This window comes from Agelaius phoeniceus, chromosome 1 (assembly GCF_051311805.1).
Source record: "Agelaius phoeniceus isolate bAgePho1 chromosome 1, bAgePho1.hap1, whole genome shotgun sequence".
Lineage (NCBI taxonomy): Eukaryota > Metazoa > Chordata > Aves > Passeriformes > Icteridae > Agelaius > Agelaius phoeniceus.
Window position 1 is genome coordinate 23,684,981 of NC_135265.1, and position 19,003 is coordinate 23,703,983.

At 34.6% G+C, this 19,003-nt stretch overlaps 1 protein-coding gene across 6 annotated transcripts in view; it reads left to right on the forward strand.

Moving 5' to 3' along the window:
* Positions 1 to 19,003, forward strand: part of AKAP9 (A-kinase anchoring protein 9) — a 105,739-nt gene that overhangs the window by 21,472 nt on the left and 65,264 nt on the right. For 4 of the 6 annotated variants that reach the window (XM_077174763.1, XM_077174775.1, XM_054639788.2 and 1 more), the window contains exons 2-5: positions 3,479 to 3,733; positions 11,359 to 11,403; positions 17,545 to 17,598; positions 17,990 to 18,160. In XM_077174763.1, coding sequence (XP_077030878.1) covers positions 3,479 to 3,733; positions 11,359 to 11,403; positions 17,545 to 17,598; positions 17,990 to 18,160 — 525 coding nt within the window. The remainder of the gene's footprint in view (positions 1 to 3,478; positions 3,734 to 11,358; positions 11,404 to 17,544; positions 17,599 to 17,989; positions 18,161 to 19,003) is intronic. The other 2 variants (XM_077174777.1, XM_077174781.1) reach the window with 2 other exon arrangements.

Here is a 19,003-nt window from a genome sequence, read left to right on the forward strand (position 1 = left end):
GCACCATTTTATTGTCCCTTTTATGCATTAAAAAGAAAGAAACCTATTTTCATTCTCGTTTCATTGTAGACTGGAGATTTGATAGGATATTTCAGACAATTTTTTTTTTCTAAATGCTATGAAGTGAAGATGCCTGTTTCCAAGAGTATTGGGCTTTTGCCCAGAAGCAGGACTTGAAAAACCTGTGAGCTGCGAATTGCAAATTGTTATTTTATTTAGCTACTAAAGCTGAGAGTCAAGGAGCGAAATCGATTGTTCTTCACTACTGAAAAATACAGATGAAATGTTTAACAGAATTCAGTACTACTTGCAGGATCCAAGCAAGGTCTTATCAGCATGATGGGAGAAGCTGAAGGCAATGTCCTGACAGATAGGTGAATAGTGTTAAAAAATGCTCTGGATTGGCTTTCATATGTGCTAAAAACGTGTCAAGTGGATCATGGTTGACTGTGTTCCCGATGCTTTCCCAGGGTAAGATGCTCGTTCTCTGTTGATTCTCAGAGGTGTATCAATGCAGAGAGCCTGTTCTAAATGTCCTTCAGCTTCTGTTTCCTTGCATCCTTCCTCCTCCATGAGTACCTCCTGCATTTACGTACTTGGCTCGTGCTTGCAATTTTTGTAACTCAGCAGAGACTTGACATTGAATTGTTTCAAAACTGCAGATTCAGAACTGATGGAAGCAGCATTAAGTTCTCCACAGGCTTAGTTGTGGCATAATTAAGCTGGTGTGTCTGAAGACAGGATAAGACATTGTATCAGTGTGTATTTGTTTCACATTTTGTTCACACCAGCAAAATCTATTTTTCTAGAAATACAAAATCTGGAAGTATTTTTAATTGAAAATTTTAGTTCTAAAGAATTTGTTTTCCTTGGCTCCCATAACTGCTGGTGGACTTTTCCCTACTTGTCACTGGAATGATAATAGATCCTCAACTGTAGTTCATGAGAAGGAATTTGGTATCTGAGGCTCCCTTGTGATATGAGCATCACAGAATGTGTTTGGTCAGCAGTAGCTTTTTGCTGTGCTGATTCTCTAATTTCTAGCTTTTAAAATTTGATTAGAAAGATGAATTTAAAGTTATGTTGCATTAGTAGCTGGACAGTTCTTTGTGTACCTGAATGTGTGGGGTTAAAAGTGCTATGATTTGTGCATGCATCCGTCACTACTAGTGAGGTTATTTCCAAAGTCCTAGATCCTCATGGAATTTGTCAGTTAAGAACTTGTGTAATACAAGAATGTGACATTTTCATTTTCACATGTATTTAGCTTTCATATGTGCTCATCTTCATCACTGTTTAAACAGAAAAAAAAATAGGATCTGCTTATAACTGCCATGGTAGGTTTTAATCTGTTAATTCTGAAGAAGTGAAAGTCGACAACTTTGAAAGGAGGGAAATCTGGCATGCCCAGATGCTTCTGTTAAAATATGCGAAATACTCGAGGAGAGACAAGGAGTAATTCATTTGTCCTTGAGCTACACATCTAATTTTGTAGACAAATAAAGACTGTAAAGCTGCTTTTAAAAAGCCAACTTAACTTTCCATTACAGAAGATTTCAATCAAGTTGGAGAAGAGAGTTCTTGACCAGTGGCACCACATGTCGTTTATTACTTAGAAATAAAACATTAAAAAAGCAAAATCTCTCTGTAGTTACACTTGAAGTCAGGTTGTTTGCTTTCTGTCATAATTTTCTGTCTGGTTTTCTTTTGGAAAAACTGAAAGTATTTTATTGAGATAAACTTACAGTTTTAGGAGAATGTAGTAATATCCTAAGGGAACAACTGAAAGCTTTACCCTTCCCATTTTTGAGAAACTAAATCATTTTGAGAAACTAAATGTCTCTTTAGTTGGGTTTAGGGATGGTTGACTGGCTGTTTTGGGGGTTTTTTTCTCTTAAACTTTGAAGTAGAAGGAGACTTTTCTTTCTTGTTTAGAATTTACTGGATTTTTTGTGAAATAACAAAAGATACATATTTTAAAAATAGAAAAAAATCACAAAGTTGAACTAATTAGAAAAGTAGTAGGAAGGAGGTAAGTATTAAGTACTTAGGTGAGCATATTTGGCTCAGCACATGTTCAGGTCCTCCTCCTCTAAACAGAGCAGGAGCCATATGCCAAGCTGTCATCCTAAGAAAGGAGAGGAGGCTGAAGAAACCCACAAAGAAATACAAATAAAAGGACAAAAGCATAAACCAGCCACAAGTCAGAGCTGATCTCTCAGTGATGCATTTAGACTGGGGCTTCTCAGCTCTCTTGGGGCCAGATGAGAACTAGAAAGCTCTTCAGGTGACATCTTGCACTGTAACCAAACGGTGACTGGGAAAGGGGATCTGTGTGTCCTGTTCTGTTTGGATGTTCCTGCAGAAGTTGGATGGAAGCCTGGCTTTCTCGACTGGTGAATATCACAAGCAAATATGCTGTCTTTTCTATATTTGTTTTCTTACAATTGCAGCGTATTTATTAAAAAAACTCATGGTATTTGAGTATTTATTAGTTGATGTTGAAAGTTTAAAGTTTTAGGGTCTTTATTTGTATGCTGGAGCTACATTTATGAAATGTATTGTAGTACATAATGTTGGATGCTTCAATTGGAAAGTAATGATTCTTTTTTTCAGATTTTATTGATAAGATCTTTTACATTTTGAATTTTAATTGGTAAACCCCAATGTGCTTGTTTTACTTATTTGAACAAAACTTCTGTTCTTGTTAAGAAAAAAAAAAATTAAATGGATTTTCTTGTGTAAACCACTGTAAAGTGATTAAAAGTGATAAGCTCTTCAAAAGGCAGTGTCTTACTGTATTTGAATAGCTTACATACTAATTGGTTTTTAAACTGTGTGCCTGGCTCACCTGTGACTTTTTGTTCATCAGCATGTTTTGCTACAAGGTAGTGTGTCTTGTAATCTGCTCACCTTCTGGTCTTAGAGTATTCTCTTAATAAGTATTTTGCTACTTTGATATTTCTTTGTGTTTTCAGTAACTTGATCAGCTTTTTGTGTTATAGCAAACTTTTTTAAAAGCTTCATATGATACTTGCTTGAAGAGAAGTTTGCTTTTATCTGTCTCTGAAATAAAAATTAAAAGGAATTTCTGTAAATTATTTTAAAGTTCCTATGAAATTGAAAAATGAGATCAGGTTATTTCATTGCATTTGTCCTTTATAATGACATTTGTACCTTTACCTTTGAATGTCTTGATTTTTAGGTATCAGTCTATGGAACAGTAACTTGGGGGTATGAAACTGAAAAGGAATTAATTAACTGGGTGTTGGTTTACATTTAAGATTTTGTTTAAGCAAAGTATGTAAATGGAAAAATAATCTGGGTCTGTCTCACATATGCAATATTAACTTCCACCTTGTTTTCACTAGTGATTAATTGGAAGCTTTCTGTAGAATAGTGGGTAAGGCTTTGTAGAGGATGTCATTAGTTAAAGAGGAAAACTTTCACCTTTAACAGGATTTTGTCTTCTCTACAGCTTGCCCAATTTAGGCAGCGGAAGGCACAAACTGATGGTCAAAATGGATCAAAGAAGCAGAAAAAGAAGAAGAAAACAGCAAACATCAAAGATGAAGAATCAATACAAGATGGGATTGAAAGTGATCGATCTCGAAGTGATGAAATATCCACATGCAGCAGTCGAAGGGGAGGAGCTGCTACTGCTGACTTTGCTATTATCAGGACTTTGCATAGTGGAGAAATTATCAAACACACCCCAGCTTACACCATTGAGGTAAGTTTGTCTCACTTTTGGGGGTGAGTGGGCATAAAATAATCCATTCATTTTGAGAGTGGAAATAAAGGAATTGGATGAGATTTTGCACACTATTTCCTTTCTTCTTCTGTCTGACTTAGTATGTCCAGAGAAGACACTTTCTACTTGCCTGCTGGCATAATTTTTTTATTGTAGTCAGTTCCCTGTGGGGTATGGAAAGTGTGTTTGTATTGCTATACTCCTTAAATGTGCATAAATTAATTTTGTTTTATTAGAAGTTGTGGATTGAAGTGGATTTTTGATTTCTGCACTTATGGCTACACCAAAATGTGAAACTAAACATCTTTCTTGTATTCATGATGTAATTTGAGTCGCTCTGGTTAATGAGGACAAGGAATGAATTTAGAAATCACTACTGAGACTTGAGTGGCTTAAGAGATTGGTGAACAGTTACTCTACTTTTACTACTTGAAGAAATATAATTCTAATTGCCATTGGCTGAAAGTACTTGCTCTGGGTAGTTTGGAAGATGCTGTGTGATATACACTGGCAGTCTAGTTTAGTTCTGAGTGGACATGAATTCATGTAATGAATTCAACATCCAGCAGACAGAAGGGACAAGAAAGGCTAATATAATTTACAAAATAACTTATTCCATTTTTGAAACCAGTGCTTCTGCAATGACATGAGTGGCATTCTGAGGAAGCATCTCAATGCAAATTCCCAGCTCTGTGCAGATGAATATAGTAATTTTTGAGAGATGTGGTACAGATGAATGCTCTGCATTTTGACTTGCCAGTCCTGTGCTGGGATAGTCCATTTGTAACAATTTTGGCTCCATTATTGAATTTCCAGCAACTGAGGACTAACTGAGAAATTACACTTTTTGAAATGTTTTTGCATTTTTGTTAACAAAACCCCCAAACTTACCATGGTGGAGAGGCAGATGGACTAAATGATACATGCAAATGAAAACTTGTAAAGTAATTGATCCATTTATTTTACAGTTTTAAGCCTATAATACACTGGATTATATATATAAGTAATAGATATATCTATATATTAATACACTAGACATTTTGAACCTAGTACCTTGTAGGTATGTGCCTTTAAAATGTAGCTTTTAATTCTCAGAAAGCTCATGTTAAGACTTCAAAACTGTAGTAACTCAGTAAAACTGTCTGTTCAACTCAGATTTTCTTGGAGGTGGTAAGAAATTTGATAACAAAATAACTGTTTTCATAGATGAAGATATGACTTCTTTGCCTTCTAGGAAAAGAGAAAGATGTATTTTATTAAATGAATCAGATTATCTGCAGCTAATGAGAGAGGACTGCTAGGGAAGAGAGGTGTTTAGAGAGAATCATTTAAATTGTTGTTTTAATAATGCTACAGTCTGCATAAATATGACAACTGTATGAAGTAATTTCCTTGATCAAATATATTTTGAAGTTGCAGATGGACTCTGCTAATGTATTTCCTTTGTTAGGATGAATATTTCTAGTACAGTGGGAGGAACAGGGTAAAGTACAGAGTCACAGAATAACTTGGGTTAAAAGGGACTTTTGAGGTCGTCTGGTCCGATCCTGTGCTCAGAGCGGGTCTAATTAGATCAGGTTGGTCCTAGTGGCCTGTGTTGGCCTCTAAATGCACACAGTACAAGACAGAGATGATTTTAGAATTGGAAAAAATATCTGCATTTCAGTTGCTAAAGACTGTATGTATGATACATCTTTAGATGGGGTATGATTTTTCTGAGGTCTGTCTTACTTCCAAAGCAACTTGTCTTTTGTTTAAATAAATAAATATGGAGATGCACTGGGGTTTCTGGTTTGCTGGTGGAGGTGGTTTGTTTCTTTTTTAAAATGTAGCTTTAAAAAAGTAAGCATTAGAATCATGTGAATTTGTAATTTGACTCTGTTGAGTAACTTAGTGACTTTTATACCAGTATTCATTTCCACAGAAAAGTAAAAACACCCTTCTCCCAATTAGGAGAGCATTTTTCTTTCTTAAATGTGGTCTGTAGCTTCCTTACTCATATTACTTAAATAAATAATTGGTATTTTGTAGTTGGAAGGTGATGGCTAAAGTCTTTGCAATATTAATAGAAGAGGAAAAACTCTGAAAGTGTTTCAGTGAATCTCATAATTTACTGGTTTTAGTTTTACAAGTGCAATGATTTGGACCCAGAGCCTGTATTACAGTAATTGGATTGGAGCTTGCCGAGTTGAAGTGGCAGCCACTGTAATAGGCAGTTTCAGGCTAATCTCTGCCATGGAGAATTACAGCTTTGAGCTGTTTGCTTTTTCACCCAACATTAAGTTGTTGTAGGTTGCTGTGTCAGAAGAGTGAGACAGGATTACTGGAAGGATTATGCAGGATCATTTTCTAGCTAAACTTTGATTCTACTTATTTATTTCATCTTTTACTGGAACTGATATTTAGAATTGTTCTTTCTGTACCACAAAATACAGACTCAGAACATCTGACTATACTGCCTGTCTATCTAAAAATCTTGGCTGGGCTTCTCTGTGGTAGTTTTGTGGGTAGAAGTTTATTCTCCCTGCAGTTCTTCTAGTATGATTTTAAGTCCCCAGGGGAATTAGCATCTCCAAATACATCTCTTACTCAATATCAGAAAGTGAGAAATACTCCTCTGAGAGCTTATTTCCCTTGTGAAGGCAGAAGAGTTTCTTTTCAGAAAGGACAAAAGTGTTTAGAGTACAAAGTGGTTTTTTTTTCAGTCATGCAATTCCTTTTTTTTTCTTTTGTATTCCTAAGGGTGGGTTCCTCTATCCCCCTGTGTTCTCTTCAGTTGCAGAAACTAATTGGAAGAACTCTGGAAGAACTATCATTGTTTAGCCATTACATTTTACATTCCATCTGAACTCATTTGTAATCTCTAAGGTTTCCATCCACTGTTGGAGGAACAATTTACAAGATTTCTTAGAGAAGTTCTAGCTGGGTGTCTTGTTTCATGAATGCTTTTTGTCTTTTTTTCACAAAGACAATATTTTTGTCTTTATTCTGTTGCACCCCGATATCTTTAGATGCTGATATCCATAGTGTCCTTTAGGTATTGACATTCATAGTGTCCTTTTCCATATAGAAGTAAAAATAACCTAGACCACATAATAAAATGAACTGGAATCAATTAAAATCTTGGGTTTAGGATCGCTTCTTTTTGTGACTTCTGCAGCTAAAAATGGAAGAAAACAAAAGTTACTTCTAAGGTAGATAATTGCTGAGATCACCTTTTCTGGGAAGTCTGGAAATGATTGATTGGAGTACGCTGCTTTGCAAGAATGTCTTAATGCCAAAAAAGCAAAAGAAATTAGCCTGTGTCACAGTAAAATTGTCCTTGAGTCACCTGGGTAGTAAAAGCTATTATACAAAGCTTCTTAGAAAAGAAAAGTTCAAAGTTCTGTGATGAAGAATACCTGCTAATTGACTAAGGTTGGATTAGTAACTCGTCTTTTGGTTTTTAAAGGTCCTTTTGGTAATAGTTTTAGAATAGCTTAACTGTTAGCAGTTAACAGTTAACAGTTGTAAAGTGGTAAAGTTAACAGTTTTAAAGTGGTAAAGCTCCATGTTCTTGTTTCATTTCTCTAAGGTATTCCAGTTGTTAGTGTCTGAGATTTTGACAGACAAGGATCAGCAAGTGATTAAGAAGAAGACTCTGGGTAGGATTCTTGAGAACTGATGAAGAAAAGTGAGAGAAATCAGAAAGTATGTAAGCAGTATGGAGAAACAGTGAGGATGCCTCAGTGAGAAAAGGCATAAGTGGTGAATGTGGTAAGACATTCCTCTGATGGAAGCATGAAAGCAAAGAGCAACTAAGGACTTTGACTAGAGAAGAGTTATTCTGGGATGTACAGCAAGGTGGAGGAATTGAAAAAAAATATGGATAAATAAAATGTAGCAAAATTAGCCCAGTCTCTTCAGATAATACAGCATCCATTGAAATATGTTTTGAAATTGAAGAATGAAGAAAAGCAAATGTTTGGAAATATTCTGTTCAGTAGTAAAGGCAGTGCCGCAAGAGAAGGTAGGAAATTCTCAGCAGCATATGGTTCTGTTTGAAGCCAGTCATTCTTTCTATTCACCATCTGGCCAGAAAATTGCCAGGATAACTTGTCAATTTTATTTGATTCATAAGACAACCTCTGGTATTACGCCTTCCTTTATCTCTGTAAATACTCATATATAATAGATTTACTGGCACAGAAATTACCTGTATTGGAGGATGGTCTCTGCAATTACAGGGTATCTCACTTTAGATTAAACATTTATAAAGCCATAGTACCAGAGAATAGAAACCTAATTGAATGCATAGGTTACCACTGTTGATGGTGTTTTCTGATACCATCAGAGGTTTACACACTGCAGAGTTCAGTACCTCGCTGCAGGTTATATTCAGCTTTGGCAGAGGTTTATCTCCACTAAAATGCACTCAGTTTCAATTTGATCATAGTAAATTGGTTTGGATCATAAATTACTAGAGAATTTGAGTTGAATGTTTTTTGATATTAGGAGCTAAGGAAGACATGATAAGGCAATATAAAAGAATAGCCCTTCATATTCAGAATGTTCTACAAGTATTAAAAGCCCATAAGGTTCAGGATTACTAAAGAGAGGGTTTTATGTCTGGGATATTCTGTTTACATTCTCTTTGCCTCACTTCTAGTCTGTTTACATTCTCTTTGCCTCACTTCTAGTCCTTAGTTAGACATACTTGTGATCCTCTATGAATTGCTAGAAACCCATCTGAAAATGGCTGAGTCAAAATAACTTGGTCTATAATTAATCCAGCCTTTTGTAGTTACATTTTAGTGACAGTTTTCACTGAGGTCATAAAAAACTCACTAGTTTCCTTCAGATAGAATTCTGTTCCATGAATATTCAGTCTATGCCTTCATCCATTGCAATTCAAGTAGTTGAGAACCAACTGTATGTTGGTTCTTGCAAAACGTTTTATTGTCACCTATGGGAGTTTTCCACAGAAATATGAAAATCACTTTGCAGTTGTTGTGGCAAATTTTGTATATGAGTTCTTTTGTGAATCCTGGGATATAGTTGGGTGCCCAGTGTCCAAGAACATGACTTCTGAGCAGTGTTTAACTGCATACAGAAACAATACTCTAAAATGAGCCTGCTGTATTCCACAGGCTGATACTTTTTTTTTTTTTTTGTATCATCTTGCAGTATTTCCTCTGAAGTATATAGACAGAACTTTTAAAAATTTTCTGAATACTGTTATCATTAAAGGTACCATCTGCAGAATTGATGGAAATAGTTGCCTGTAAAGCCTTCGAGATGTCTCTTCAATGTATTTTAGCAATCAATTACATTGTCAGTGAAGAAAATACTAAATAAGGTGTAAAGTATTTTGCCAGAAGAGAGTAACTGTTTGCAGCAAGAAAATACTGTGGGACACAGTTAATAGAATATGTGCAAAACAACTGTGAGGGTGTAACAAACACCTGCTTCAAATTCCATGAAGCATTGAGTGACCTGATAAATAGCCTTCTTGGCATTATCCTGTCAAAGATTTTGTGTTGCTAAGAGTGTGTAGTAAGAATTTTTTGAAATTATTTCCATTGAGACTGGACCCCTGGGGCTTAAATGAGCTATGTAAAACCTAATTACTTTTGTTCACCAAAGAAGATTTGAAGCATACAGAGCAGGTAGCTTGATACTGGAAGGAACTGTATTGGAAATAAACTTGGTCAGGTCTTAGGAGGTAACATAGATGCTTGGAGGTCAAGATGAATGCCTGTAAAATGTTGACTATTTGTAATGTTATAGATTCTGATAGCAAAAGAATATCATGAAGTCTTACAGTCTGGGGTGTAATGTGTGAGCTCATAGGATTTAATTCTCTTTAACTGGTTTTTAGCAGGGTTTGCATGATCCCCTTAGCACAGGAGACGGTGCATTTAACTGGAGCTCATTTGGCCATCTTTCTGTCCTAAAAATCATAGAATCCCTTGGCAAAATGAATTTGTTTTAGCATGCAAATAACTATCTAGATCCAGGAATGAAGTTGACAGTTTGAAAAGGTTACTTATGCTGCTAACAGATATTGTACACCTAAACTGATGGAGCACTATGTGGTTTTGATGATTTTGTAAAAAAATATTTTAGGCTTTTTTTTTAAATTATAGATTGCTATTCAGAAAGGACCAGCAATATATTAACTTTTTAAAAATATCACTTCTGGCCAAATTGCCATAACAAAACAAGAGAATTATTTTCAATAATCAACTTCCTATGAGAATTAATATTTTCTCACTCCAGCCTAAGCTTCAACCTACAAATTATTTCCCTTTTTCTATAATTATCTACTGGGTTTATCTATCTATAGTTTATCTGAGGATGTACAAATTTATTTTTCATCTCCATTATAAACAAGAGACTGTTTTTATAATTTAAAAAGGAATTTTTACAAGGAAAAACTATTGAAGAAGTGGGACTACTTGTTCCTGTTTTTTGTATGTTGGAGAAGTGCCTATATTTCATGCTGTATATAAAGATTTCTTGAAGAGTTCTTAGATCTAGCTATATATATACACATTTATAGTAACTCTTCTGATCTTCTATAGGAATGCTTCTAATTATTCTTTGTGAAGACTCCTGAATTGAAACAAACCATGAAAAATTGTAAGAAGATAACAACCATATTTGTTATCTCTGTTATGAAAAAAATAACATGGTTTTCTCTGATTTCATATCTTCCAGAGGATTTTGTCCTAGACCAAGGACATAGACTATAAACAAGATGTAATTTTTTTGAATGAATGTATATATACACAAATATTGATATAAATATAAATAATATTAATAAAATATATTTGTGTGAAAATGAAATATTTTAAAATACTAATTTTGTATTTTATAGCAGAAACACTTTTGTCACCCTAGAGTTTTCTTTCAAGTGCACTTATTCCATGATCATGCACCTTATATACATAATTTGCATCTTTTCCCATGAACATTTTGATTCTCAAACTTCATACAGTTTATGTAGTTCATCAGGATACACTGTGTTTCATTCAGGCATCTGCCATGGCACATCTGTGCACAGTTTGTTAAAGCTTTGTTCCCTTCATTCCTCTACTACATTAGATCACAAGATTTGTGTCTTTGTCTTATTTTCCCTTGGTTTCCATGGAAGCTGAAGGATGAGTGTTTGTTTTAGAATTCTAGTTAGCATCAAAAGTCTTGCATATATGAAAATTATGTTCTAAACAAGATTGTGTTCTTAAGCCAGCAAAGTTTCTAATTAGGTAAAATTGATATAGCAGAGACAATTAATTTACATTATACTTCTGAGTTCCTTTTAAAAAAACAAAAATATATCCCAGGAAAGTAAGTTTAATTTTCAAAATATTATTTTGTACCTGTAGTTGTGTGAAGATTTTATCAGGTAATTATAGTGTTTCTTTGATCATAGTTCAACAGCAAAATGTCTTTGTTAAAGCTGGTATTTCAAGGAAGTAAGTGAAGGTGACTCTTGCTGTACATATACTCTTATTAAATTCACATACACCTTTGTGTTTTCAAATACTGTAAAATGGAAAATGTCTTGTTTAGTATTTTTAGAGTGCCATCATTGTAAATATTTTAATATTTTATTTTAGCCGGAAAGTGAAATTTCCACCACAGTAGAAGATTACAGTTCTGAGGTAAGACTGAAGTAATGCTTTCCCAGCTTTTCTTTCAACCTTTTCTGTTACATGTTTACTGCTATGCTGTGCATAGTTTTTCAAAAGGAGAAGGATAGAAAGAGCGGATGTGATATTATGGACAAATCTGTTGCATGTTATTACTGGTATGATCAATGTACCATTAAAGCAAGCATTATGTCAACTCCATAGTGGGATGGCTACTATAATAAATAATGCAGGAAATACATAAACTGTTGTAGCAGTGTCATCCTTAAGGTCGTATTAATGCTTTGTATAGCCATGGGACTATTGGCTGGGCATAATCTCTACTAATTTTCTGTGAGAGACCATTTAACAAGTCAATTACATTTTAATGAGTTTCAAAGCAGCCTCAGTGACTGGCTGAGTGTCAGTCTGCTGGTGGGAGATGGTGAGTGATTGCCTGTGCATCATTTGTTGTTTGGCTGGTTTGTTTTCTTTCACAGAGATACAGCTGACTGTATCTCAGCCCATGAATTTCAGTTGCTTTTGCCCTTCAGTTCTTCTCTCTTCCACCCTGCTGGAACAGGGGCTTAGCTGCTAGCCAGAGTCAGCCCACACATTGACATCTACAAGTCATCTCTGTCACATGGAAGGGTAGTTGTGTATGTGGAGCTTGGGTCCTGTCAGATAAAACAGTTATGTTTGTAAGGAGTAAACTGCCTCATGCATAAATGCTGGTCAAGAACATGCCAGCAAGAAACAGCCATGGAACATCTGAATACAGTGGGAATTGGTTTTAGTTTGAAAATCTAATTTTTCATGTCTCAAACAATCACTTTGTGTAGGGACAGTCTGGGTATTATTTTGCAGTTCTCTGTGCTAAACAGTCTAGAGCAAATGCACCAAGAATCTTAAGCTTGGCAACAAGGAAGAGGGGATGAAGTAAATCAAATTAATCTCATTGCTGTTTGCCATCAAGAGTGTAGCACATACTTTTGAAGAACTGCCATGACCGTAGTGCAGCTTTTTAGAATATGCATCACCATGGTATATGATACTTTTAAATGGAATTTGCTGTATGTGAAGAATGAACCTTTGAAAGCAGTTGACAATGTCATTGAGAGTCATGTATTTTGACAAGTGAGACATATTACATATATAATGAAGTATAGATGAAATTCTGATCACTTCTAAGGTGGTAGGAAGCAGTGCTGGAGACTGATTGCAAAAGCTGAAGAAAACATGTCATTGCACAGGGCAACAAGATACAGAAAACATGTGGTATAATGCCTCATGGTAATTGTGGATGTGTTCTGATTTTAGTGTTTGGGGCTTCAGTTTCAGTTGAATTTAAAGGTCTCATTTTAACATGAAGTTTCACATCTAAACACTTCATTCTTCAAAGATTTCCATAGATAACCCGCAGAGGATATTAGGGAGCAAATTTTCAGATACTGAAGACATAGAAGAGTAGAATTGCTGAATAGGAAGAATAGGAATAGGAAGAACAAAGATATCTGAATATTCCTTACAAAAATTACCAATTTCCTAAAAAATGTAGTGGCAGATGCATTACTAGGCAGTTCTTACTCCTGCAAAAAGACTTTTTACCTTGCTGGGAGTTATTTTCTGAGACATAAATAGGCAACACAAAACTTATGAATAGTAGCATGATACTGGCTCTCATAAAGAGCACGCTCAAGCTGTCAGATTTTCCATCTTTTCTAATAAACTCTTTTTAATTCCAGTTCATTACAATTAGTTGGTATCTGAAATGGGGAGACATCGCATTTAGGAATGCAAATATTTTAGGAGCTGATTTTTCAATACGTTTCACATCAGCTGTAATGTTATTTTTATAATTAAAAGCTCTGCTTCCATTCATGGACACACTGTAAATAAAATGATCTGAAGCCTTTTCAGTTGAAGATGAGAATAAATTAAATTTTTTCTGTAGCAGCATAATTATGCAGATATATAAATTATTGAGCTTATGGTTTTTTTCAAATACATTATTTCCTTTTCATAATGCTAAGAAAACCCATATTTGAGGAGACATTGGCCTGTTGACCCTTCTTTTCCTTATAGATTAGAACATCTGTATTATTTTTAGTGGTTTTGCCAGAAATTAAGCTGAATTGAGATTGTCATGCTTCGAATTCAAATAGGTTGTAAATAGTTTGTTTTCTGGTTGTTGTTGATAAATTAAATCAGATGGTGTTAATTCTTTAGCCCCTTATCCTAAGGAATTGATAAAACTAAGTGATAAGGTATTTCCCTCTTTAGGAGACTTACCAGACACAAAATTAAAAGGCAATACAGTTACCTAAGCAAAACTGAAGGTATGTTTATATAAGAATTCTTGTATTAAAGGAAATTTATTTTAAATACAGTGTTTTCTTCAATTTTGCTCAGCCACCTTTCTAATACCTACACTATCAAGGTGGTAGCTGACTGAAGACTGGTAAATCCTTCCTATGTCCAGCTTGTCTTTTGGGACAAATTCCTCCATGTGAGCAGCAATGACACCTACCTGCATAGTCTTAAATGATAATGGTGGTTAGCTATTTAAGGTTATGGTCTAAACTCAGAATTAAGGGAAGTTAGGCTTTTCCTAACAGTTGAAATTTTGAGGGATTTTATAACTGTGTAAGGTAAAGTTGCCCCCATACATTTTCTATATGCCTCAGTTTTATGGTATAACTGAAAAGCTGTTCCATCTGATTTTTTTCTCTTCATGGTTCTCTTTTCAAAATGCAAAGTATATCTCTGAAAAGATGGCTAATACAAAGTGTAGAAAGTTGTTTGTTTTTATAAATTTTAATGAAATTCTATACCTCAACCTTAACTACTGCATAAAGAAATCAGTTGCTATTCTGCTACTGTATAGAAAAATGTATTAAGACATGATATTTTAAAAAGACATCAGTGGTTCTCCTTTAGAAGTTACTAACCTTAGTTACAGGATTGTAACTAATTTCGCTACAATCTAAAAATGACCTTTGTTTATGGAGTATAAACCCTCCCCACCAAAACCTCCAAAATATGCTGAAATTCATTTTCCCAAGGTAACCCAATTGCTAATTTTAGCTAAGTTTCATATAGTCAGTTGTGACATAACTAGAAAATTCAAGAGAGGCTAAGAACATTGACAAGCAGTGATCAAGGTCTAAATATTAATTTTTAGGAAGGAATCAGGAGTCCAAAATGTACAATAATGGGTGAAGGGGGAAAGAAAACATGAAGTAAAATTGTTAATATGTTCCAGATACTTCTGTATGTTTCTACTACCAAATCAAATAAATCTTTTAAGCAGAACAGTATATATTGATTTATGTTTAGCATGAGTTTATTATTTATAGAGGGAAATCTCTGTAGCAATGGTATTAATGTTGTAAGTAGTTACACATTATATATTATTACTGCTATTTTTGATACAATTTCAAGTCTTCCAAGGTCTAAGGAACATTAGATAGCATACAGTGATTTCATAAATGTAATCCTGACCTCTGGTGGCATTTGTCATGAATCACTACCTTAATCCAGCGGTGGAGGTTGGTTTTCCTTGTGTTTCTCAGAAAGATTATTTTTGTTTGCCTTAACCATATGTATTAACTGATGCAGTAGAAATGAAACCTTTATTTTTAGCCATTAGACTACAGATTATATTTTACTTTATAATACTAAATAACATCTCTGTGAATTATTTTGAAAATGCAAGGAAGGAAGAACAATCGGATATAATGTCCTTTGAAACTTCCATAACCTCCACTTGTTTCATATTGTTTGTTCACCAAAACTGTGACTGCTGAGTAATGTATTGTAAAATTTAATCTATTCTTATTTTGTGATTATTTGCTCATGCAATTTTATCCAGTAGCTCTTGTTACTTCTTGGTTCCATTATGTTAAAATGGTACGTGGTTTGATTCTTTCAATGTTTAATTGTTTCCTGGGGTATGTAACTAAGCACATCATAAGCAATTAAGGTATAAGAATGTTTCAGTTTTAAAGGTGAACTGCAAAGCTTTTAAAGAAGAAATTATAAGAATCTACATGAAGAGCATTTATAGACTTGCAGAAGATCTTTAAATGGGTAAATCACTGGGACCATAAGTCAAAACACAAGAGTTCTGCAGGCCTTGTTTAGCCATCTACTGACACTCAAGTTGGCATTTGAACTACTGAATTCGTCTATTTCAGATGAGTGGAAAATTATTTTTTATTTAAGATATTTTGAAGCTAGTAACTCATTACCAACTGTTTATCTGCTCTTACACAGCAGAATTTGTCATACTAGAGGTTGCCAGGCTACTCCCAAGGTTTCCCTCAACACAGCACCCTGCTGTGGTTGTGGGGCTGGGGTATTTTTCACAGATTGCAGTGCAATTTGTTGCCTTGTCATGTTTCCACTTACGCTTTGCCGGGAGACATTTGAAAGAAGGTATCAGATGAGAAGAGCATGGACTACCATGTTACTGTGTGGATCACTTGTGTGATGTTGAAGAGTTACACTCCCATGAAATGGAGCAGGATTTCTGACGTTCCACACAGTTGATTTGAATGTGTGTAGCAAAATCTCTTCTCAAAGTTAAAGGTCTTTTGTAGAATTTTCAGCTGCTGAGCAGTCTGGAACAGCTAATGAAATAAGACTTTTGTGCCTTTCCTGTTAGCTGTTGTTATAAAGTGTCTTTGATAGTCTCACATAGCCATGATTCATAGGAAGAGAAGTGTATCCACTGTGGTAGATTACAGTGATTGTACACTGCATCTTTATCAATTAAGCCTAAGTAAAATGGGAGTTGCAAAGGGGAAAGGAAGGATTTCATAGTAGTTTATATTAAACTACTAGTGTTGTTAATCTGGGACATGTGCCAAAGTCTGAATAAAGAAAGATGTTGGTGCCAGGCGCTGCGAAGACATTTGTGTGTCTGAAAGTAGAGCAAACATCTGGCAATATACAAATGATACACAGTGCCTCTATGAGTTGTCTGGACTGCTGTTTGATGCAATTTTCTTTATTCCTTCTAAACTAAAGTAGTAATCTCTGTGGTGTCTTTTTTTTACTGGGAAAATCAGAAATTGAAAGGGCGCTATATCAGCACTGCAAATTCTCTAATGCAGATTTGTCCATTTGCCTAATACAAATTCAATGACTGTATTGATCCCATTTATAACAGTGCACTTATTGATTTGCTCAGGCGTGGTAGTTATTTGTAAGTAAGTCCTGATCCAGGCTATGCAGACATCTGAGCAGTACAGCTTCTTTTTTGATTTAAACATAGTATTTGGATCTGAAATACTACGCTGCCGTTCCATTTCTAGTACCATTATTTTTGTTTCAGACTCTGATGCAATAATGAGCTCTGAGGAGAAATGCAGCTTTTCTTGCTTTCTCATTTTTGAACATTGGTCTGCTGCTTTAAGAGCCTGCCTGTCTGTTTGACCGCTACTCGTGTGTACCCAGCATGCTCTTTTCATTTGCATTTTTTTTTACCTATAACTGCTACTTTGGCTTGTGCTTGCCTTTTGGAGGTTTGCTGGTTTTGGTTTGTACAGTCAGTAGAACCAAAGTTCTCATAGAAGCTGAAAGGCCTTGCAGTGTTAGGTGAGTGAAAGAGGATTTATTTTCAAATGTCTTATGTCAAATGTATAATTTCTTTTTTTTTCAATTTCATGAAATTCCTTCAAATTGAGAATGAAAATCTATGATACTGCCTTTCATCCCCTATCAAGAGATAGGTGACTTTCAGAAAGACTAATCTTGTGGTGTATAGAAATCTTTCAGAAAGCATAACTATGTTTAATAATATGTAAAAATATTAAACATGTAATTTAAAATGCAATAGTGCTGTATTTTAATCATTTAAAAGATAAAGCTTTGCATTGACCTTTAAATCTGAATTCCTTTGTTTTCTCTAGATGTTGATTGGTAATAACGTTTTTGTTTTTAGACAGTAGTATTTATTTTTGAAACTGTGGGTGTTTTACCTGTTATCTATGCTTACTTTGATGCAATTTGCTATATGGAAAGCTATTTTGTATTTCAAATGAAATAAATTTTTGTAGCATAACAATTCCCATGGGTCTGCAGAAATTGCCACGTAAGACTCAAGTAAGGGGAAATAAAAATCAAGCATTATTTCAAATAATGTATTTAGAAATTGTCTTTATACAGGTAAATGGTTGCAGTTTTGTGACAAGAACAGCTATACCTGCAGACTTAATCAGGGTACAGTATTGCAAATTGAATCGGAATACTAATGGAGAATACTAAACACCTCAATTTTGAACAAAAACTGTGTTGCTGACTAATACTTTGCATGCTGTGCTCTATATCTGCATTGTTTGCTGTATTAATATAGTGTATCCTTAAACTTGAAATGCAAACCAGTTTAGTCCATCTATTAAGGCTAAAGTTACAGAGCACAACTCACAGAAACGTTTTGTGTCAGTGCTTTTGAGGTGTGAATTATACTAACAAAGGAGGTTACCATGGCAATAAGATCTTTGATGCTCTATTGTATGTTAATGTTCTAAGGTGGTACAGAATTTGATGCTTGACTTTATTTACTGTGATAAAACATAAAAATTGGCATGTAAAGGAACTTGGATTGATTTAGGAAGAAGAATTTGGAGTTGGAGACATTCATTCAGAGCATGGAATGCAGCACTCACACACACAGCTAGAGGTGATGGAGAATCAATTGGCTGGGAAACAACAAGAGATTGAAGAACTAAGCAGAGAGATAGAAGAAATGAGGGCAGCCTATGGTACAGAAGGATTGCAACAGGTATAATTACCTTATGTTGCTTTCTACTTGCTATTTGGTTACATGCAAAAATGCAGAGCCTCGCTGGAAAGAGTTCACACTAATGGTAGCTGTTCAGAATGCACTCAGTGTGTGATATAGAATTAATTACATGTAATTTCTTTCAGTCATATGCCATGTGTTCTGTTGCTTTGAATGGCATTTCCATTGTGTGTCCTTTTTCTCTGTATTTTGTGACTAAAATTCGAATTGTGTTTACAGTAAGATTCTTCAAATTAGGAATGGAAAGACAGTTTTCTTCAAGAAAAGCCCTAATTCTTCTCTACTTATGCAAAGACTTTAATGTCTTCCTGCTTCTCCAAGACCAAAATAACCTCAGGTTTTACTCCCTAAGGAATAATATAGCTGAACCAAAATGTATTTGTATGTCAGACTTCACAGTGTGAAATGCAAAAACAACAGTGTCAGAATGTTTTAATCTAAAACACCTAATAATTCGAGTTTACAGGAAAGCATTTCTTACTTTAAAAATACCATTGGAATATAAACTTAAGTTCTAAAGTAAAGAATATTCTTCCAGTTTAAGCCAGTGGTGCAGTGCACTCAAGTCAGTGCTTTGTTGTGCTTTATGTCTTACTTGTCTGTCTCCTATTTGGAGAAATCCTGAATTTGGATTCAGGTCATGTCATTGTATTTTGCTATTTTTTTGCAAAGTACTATAAAATTTTAAAAAATCTAATGTTCAGTTATTTTTGCTGTATTATTATTATTATTATTATTATTATTATTATTATTATTATTATTATTATTATTATTATTATTATTATTATTAATCTGTGATAATAGATGTCATTTTATCCACCA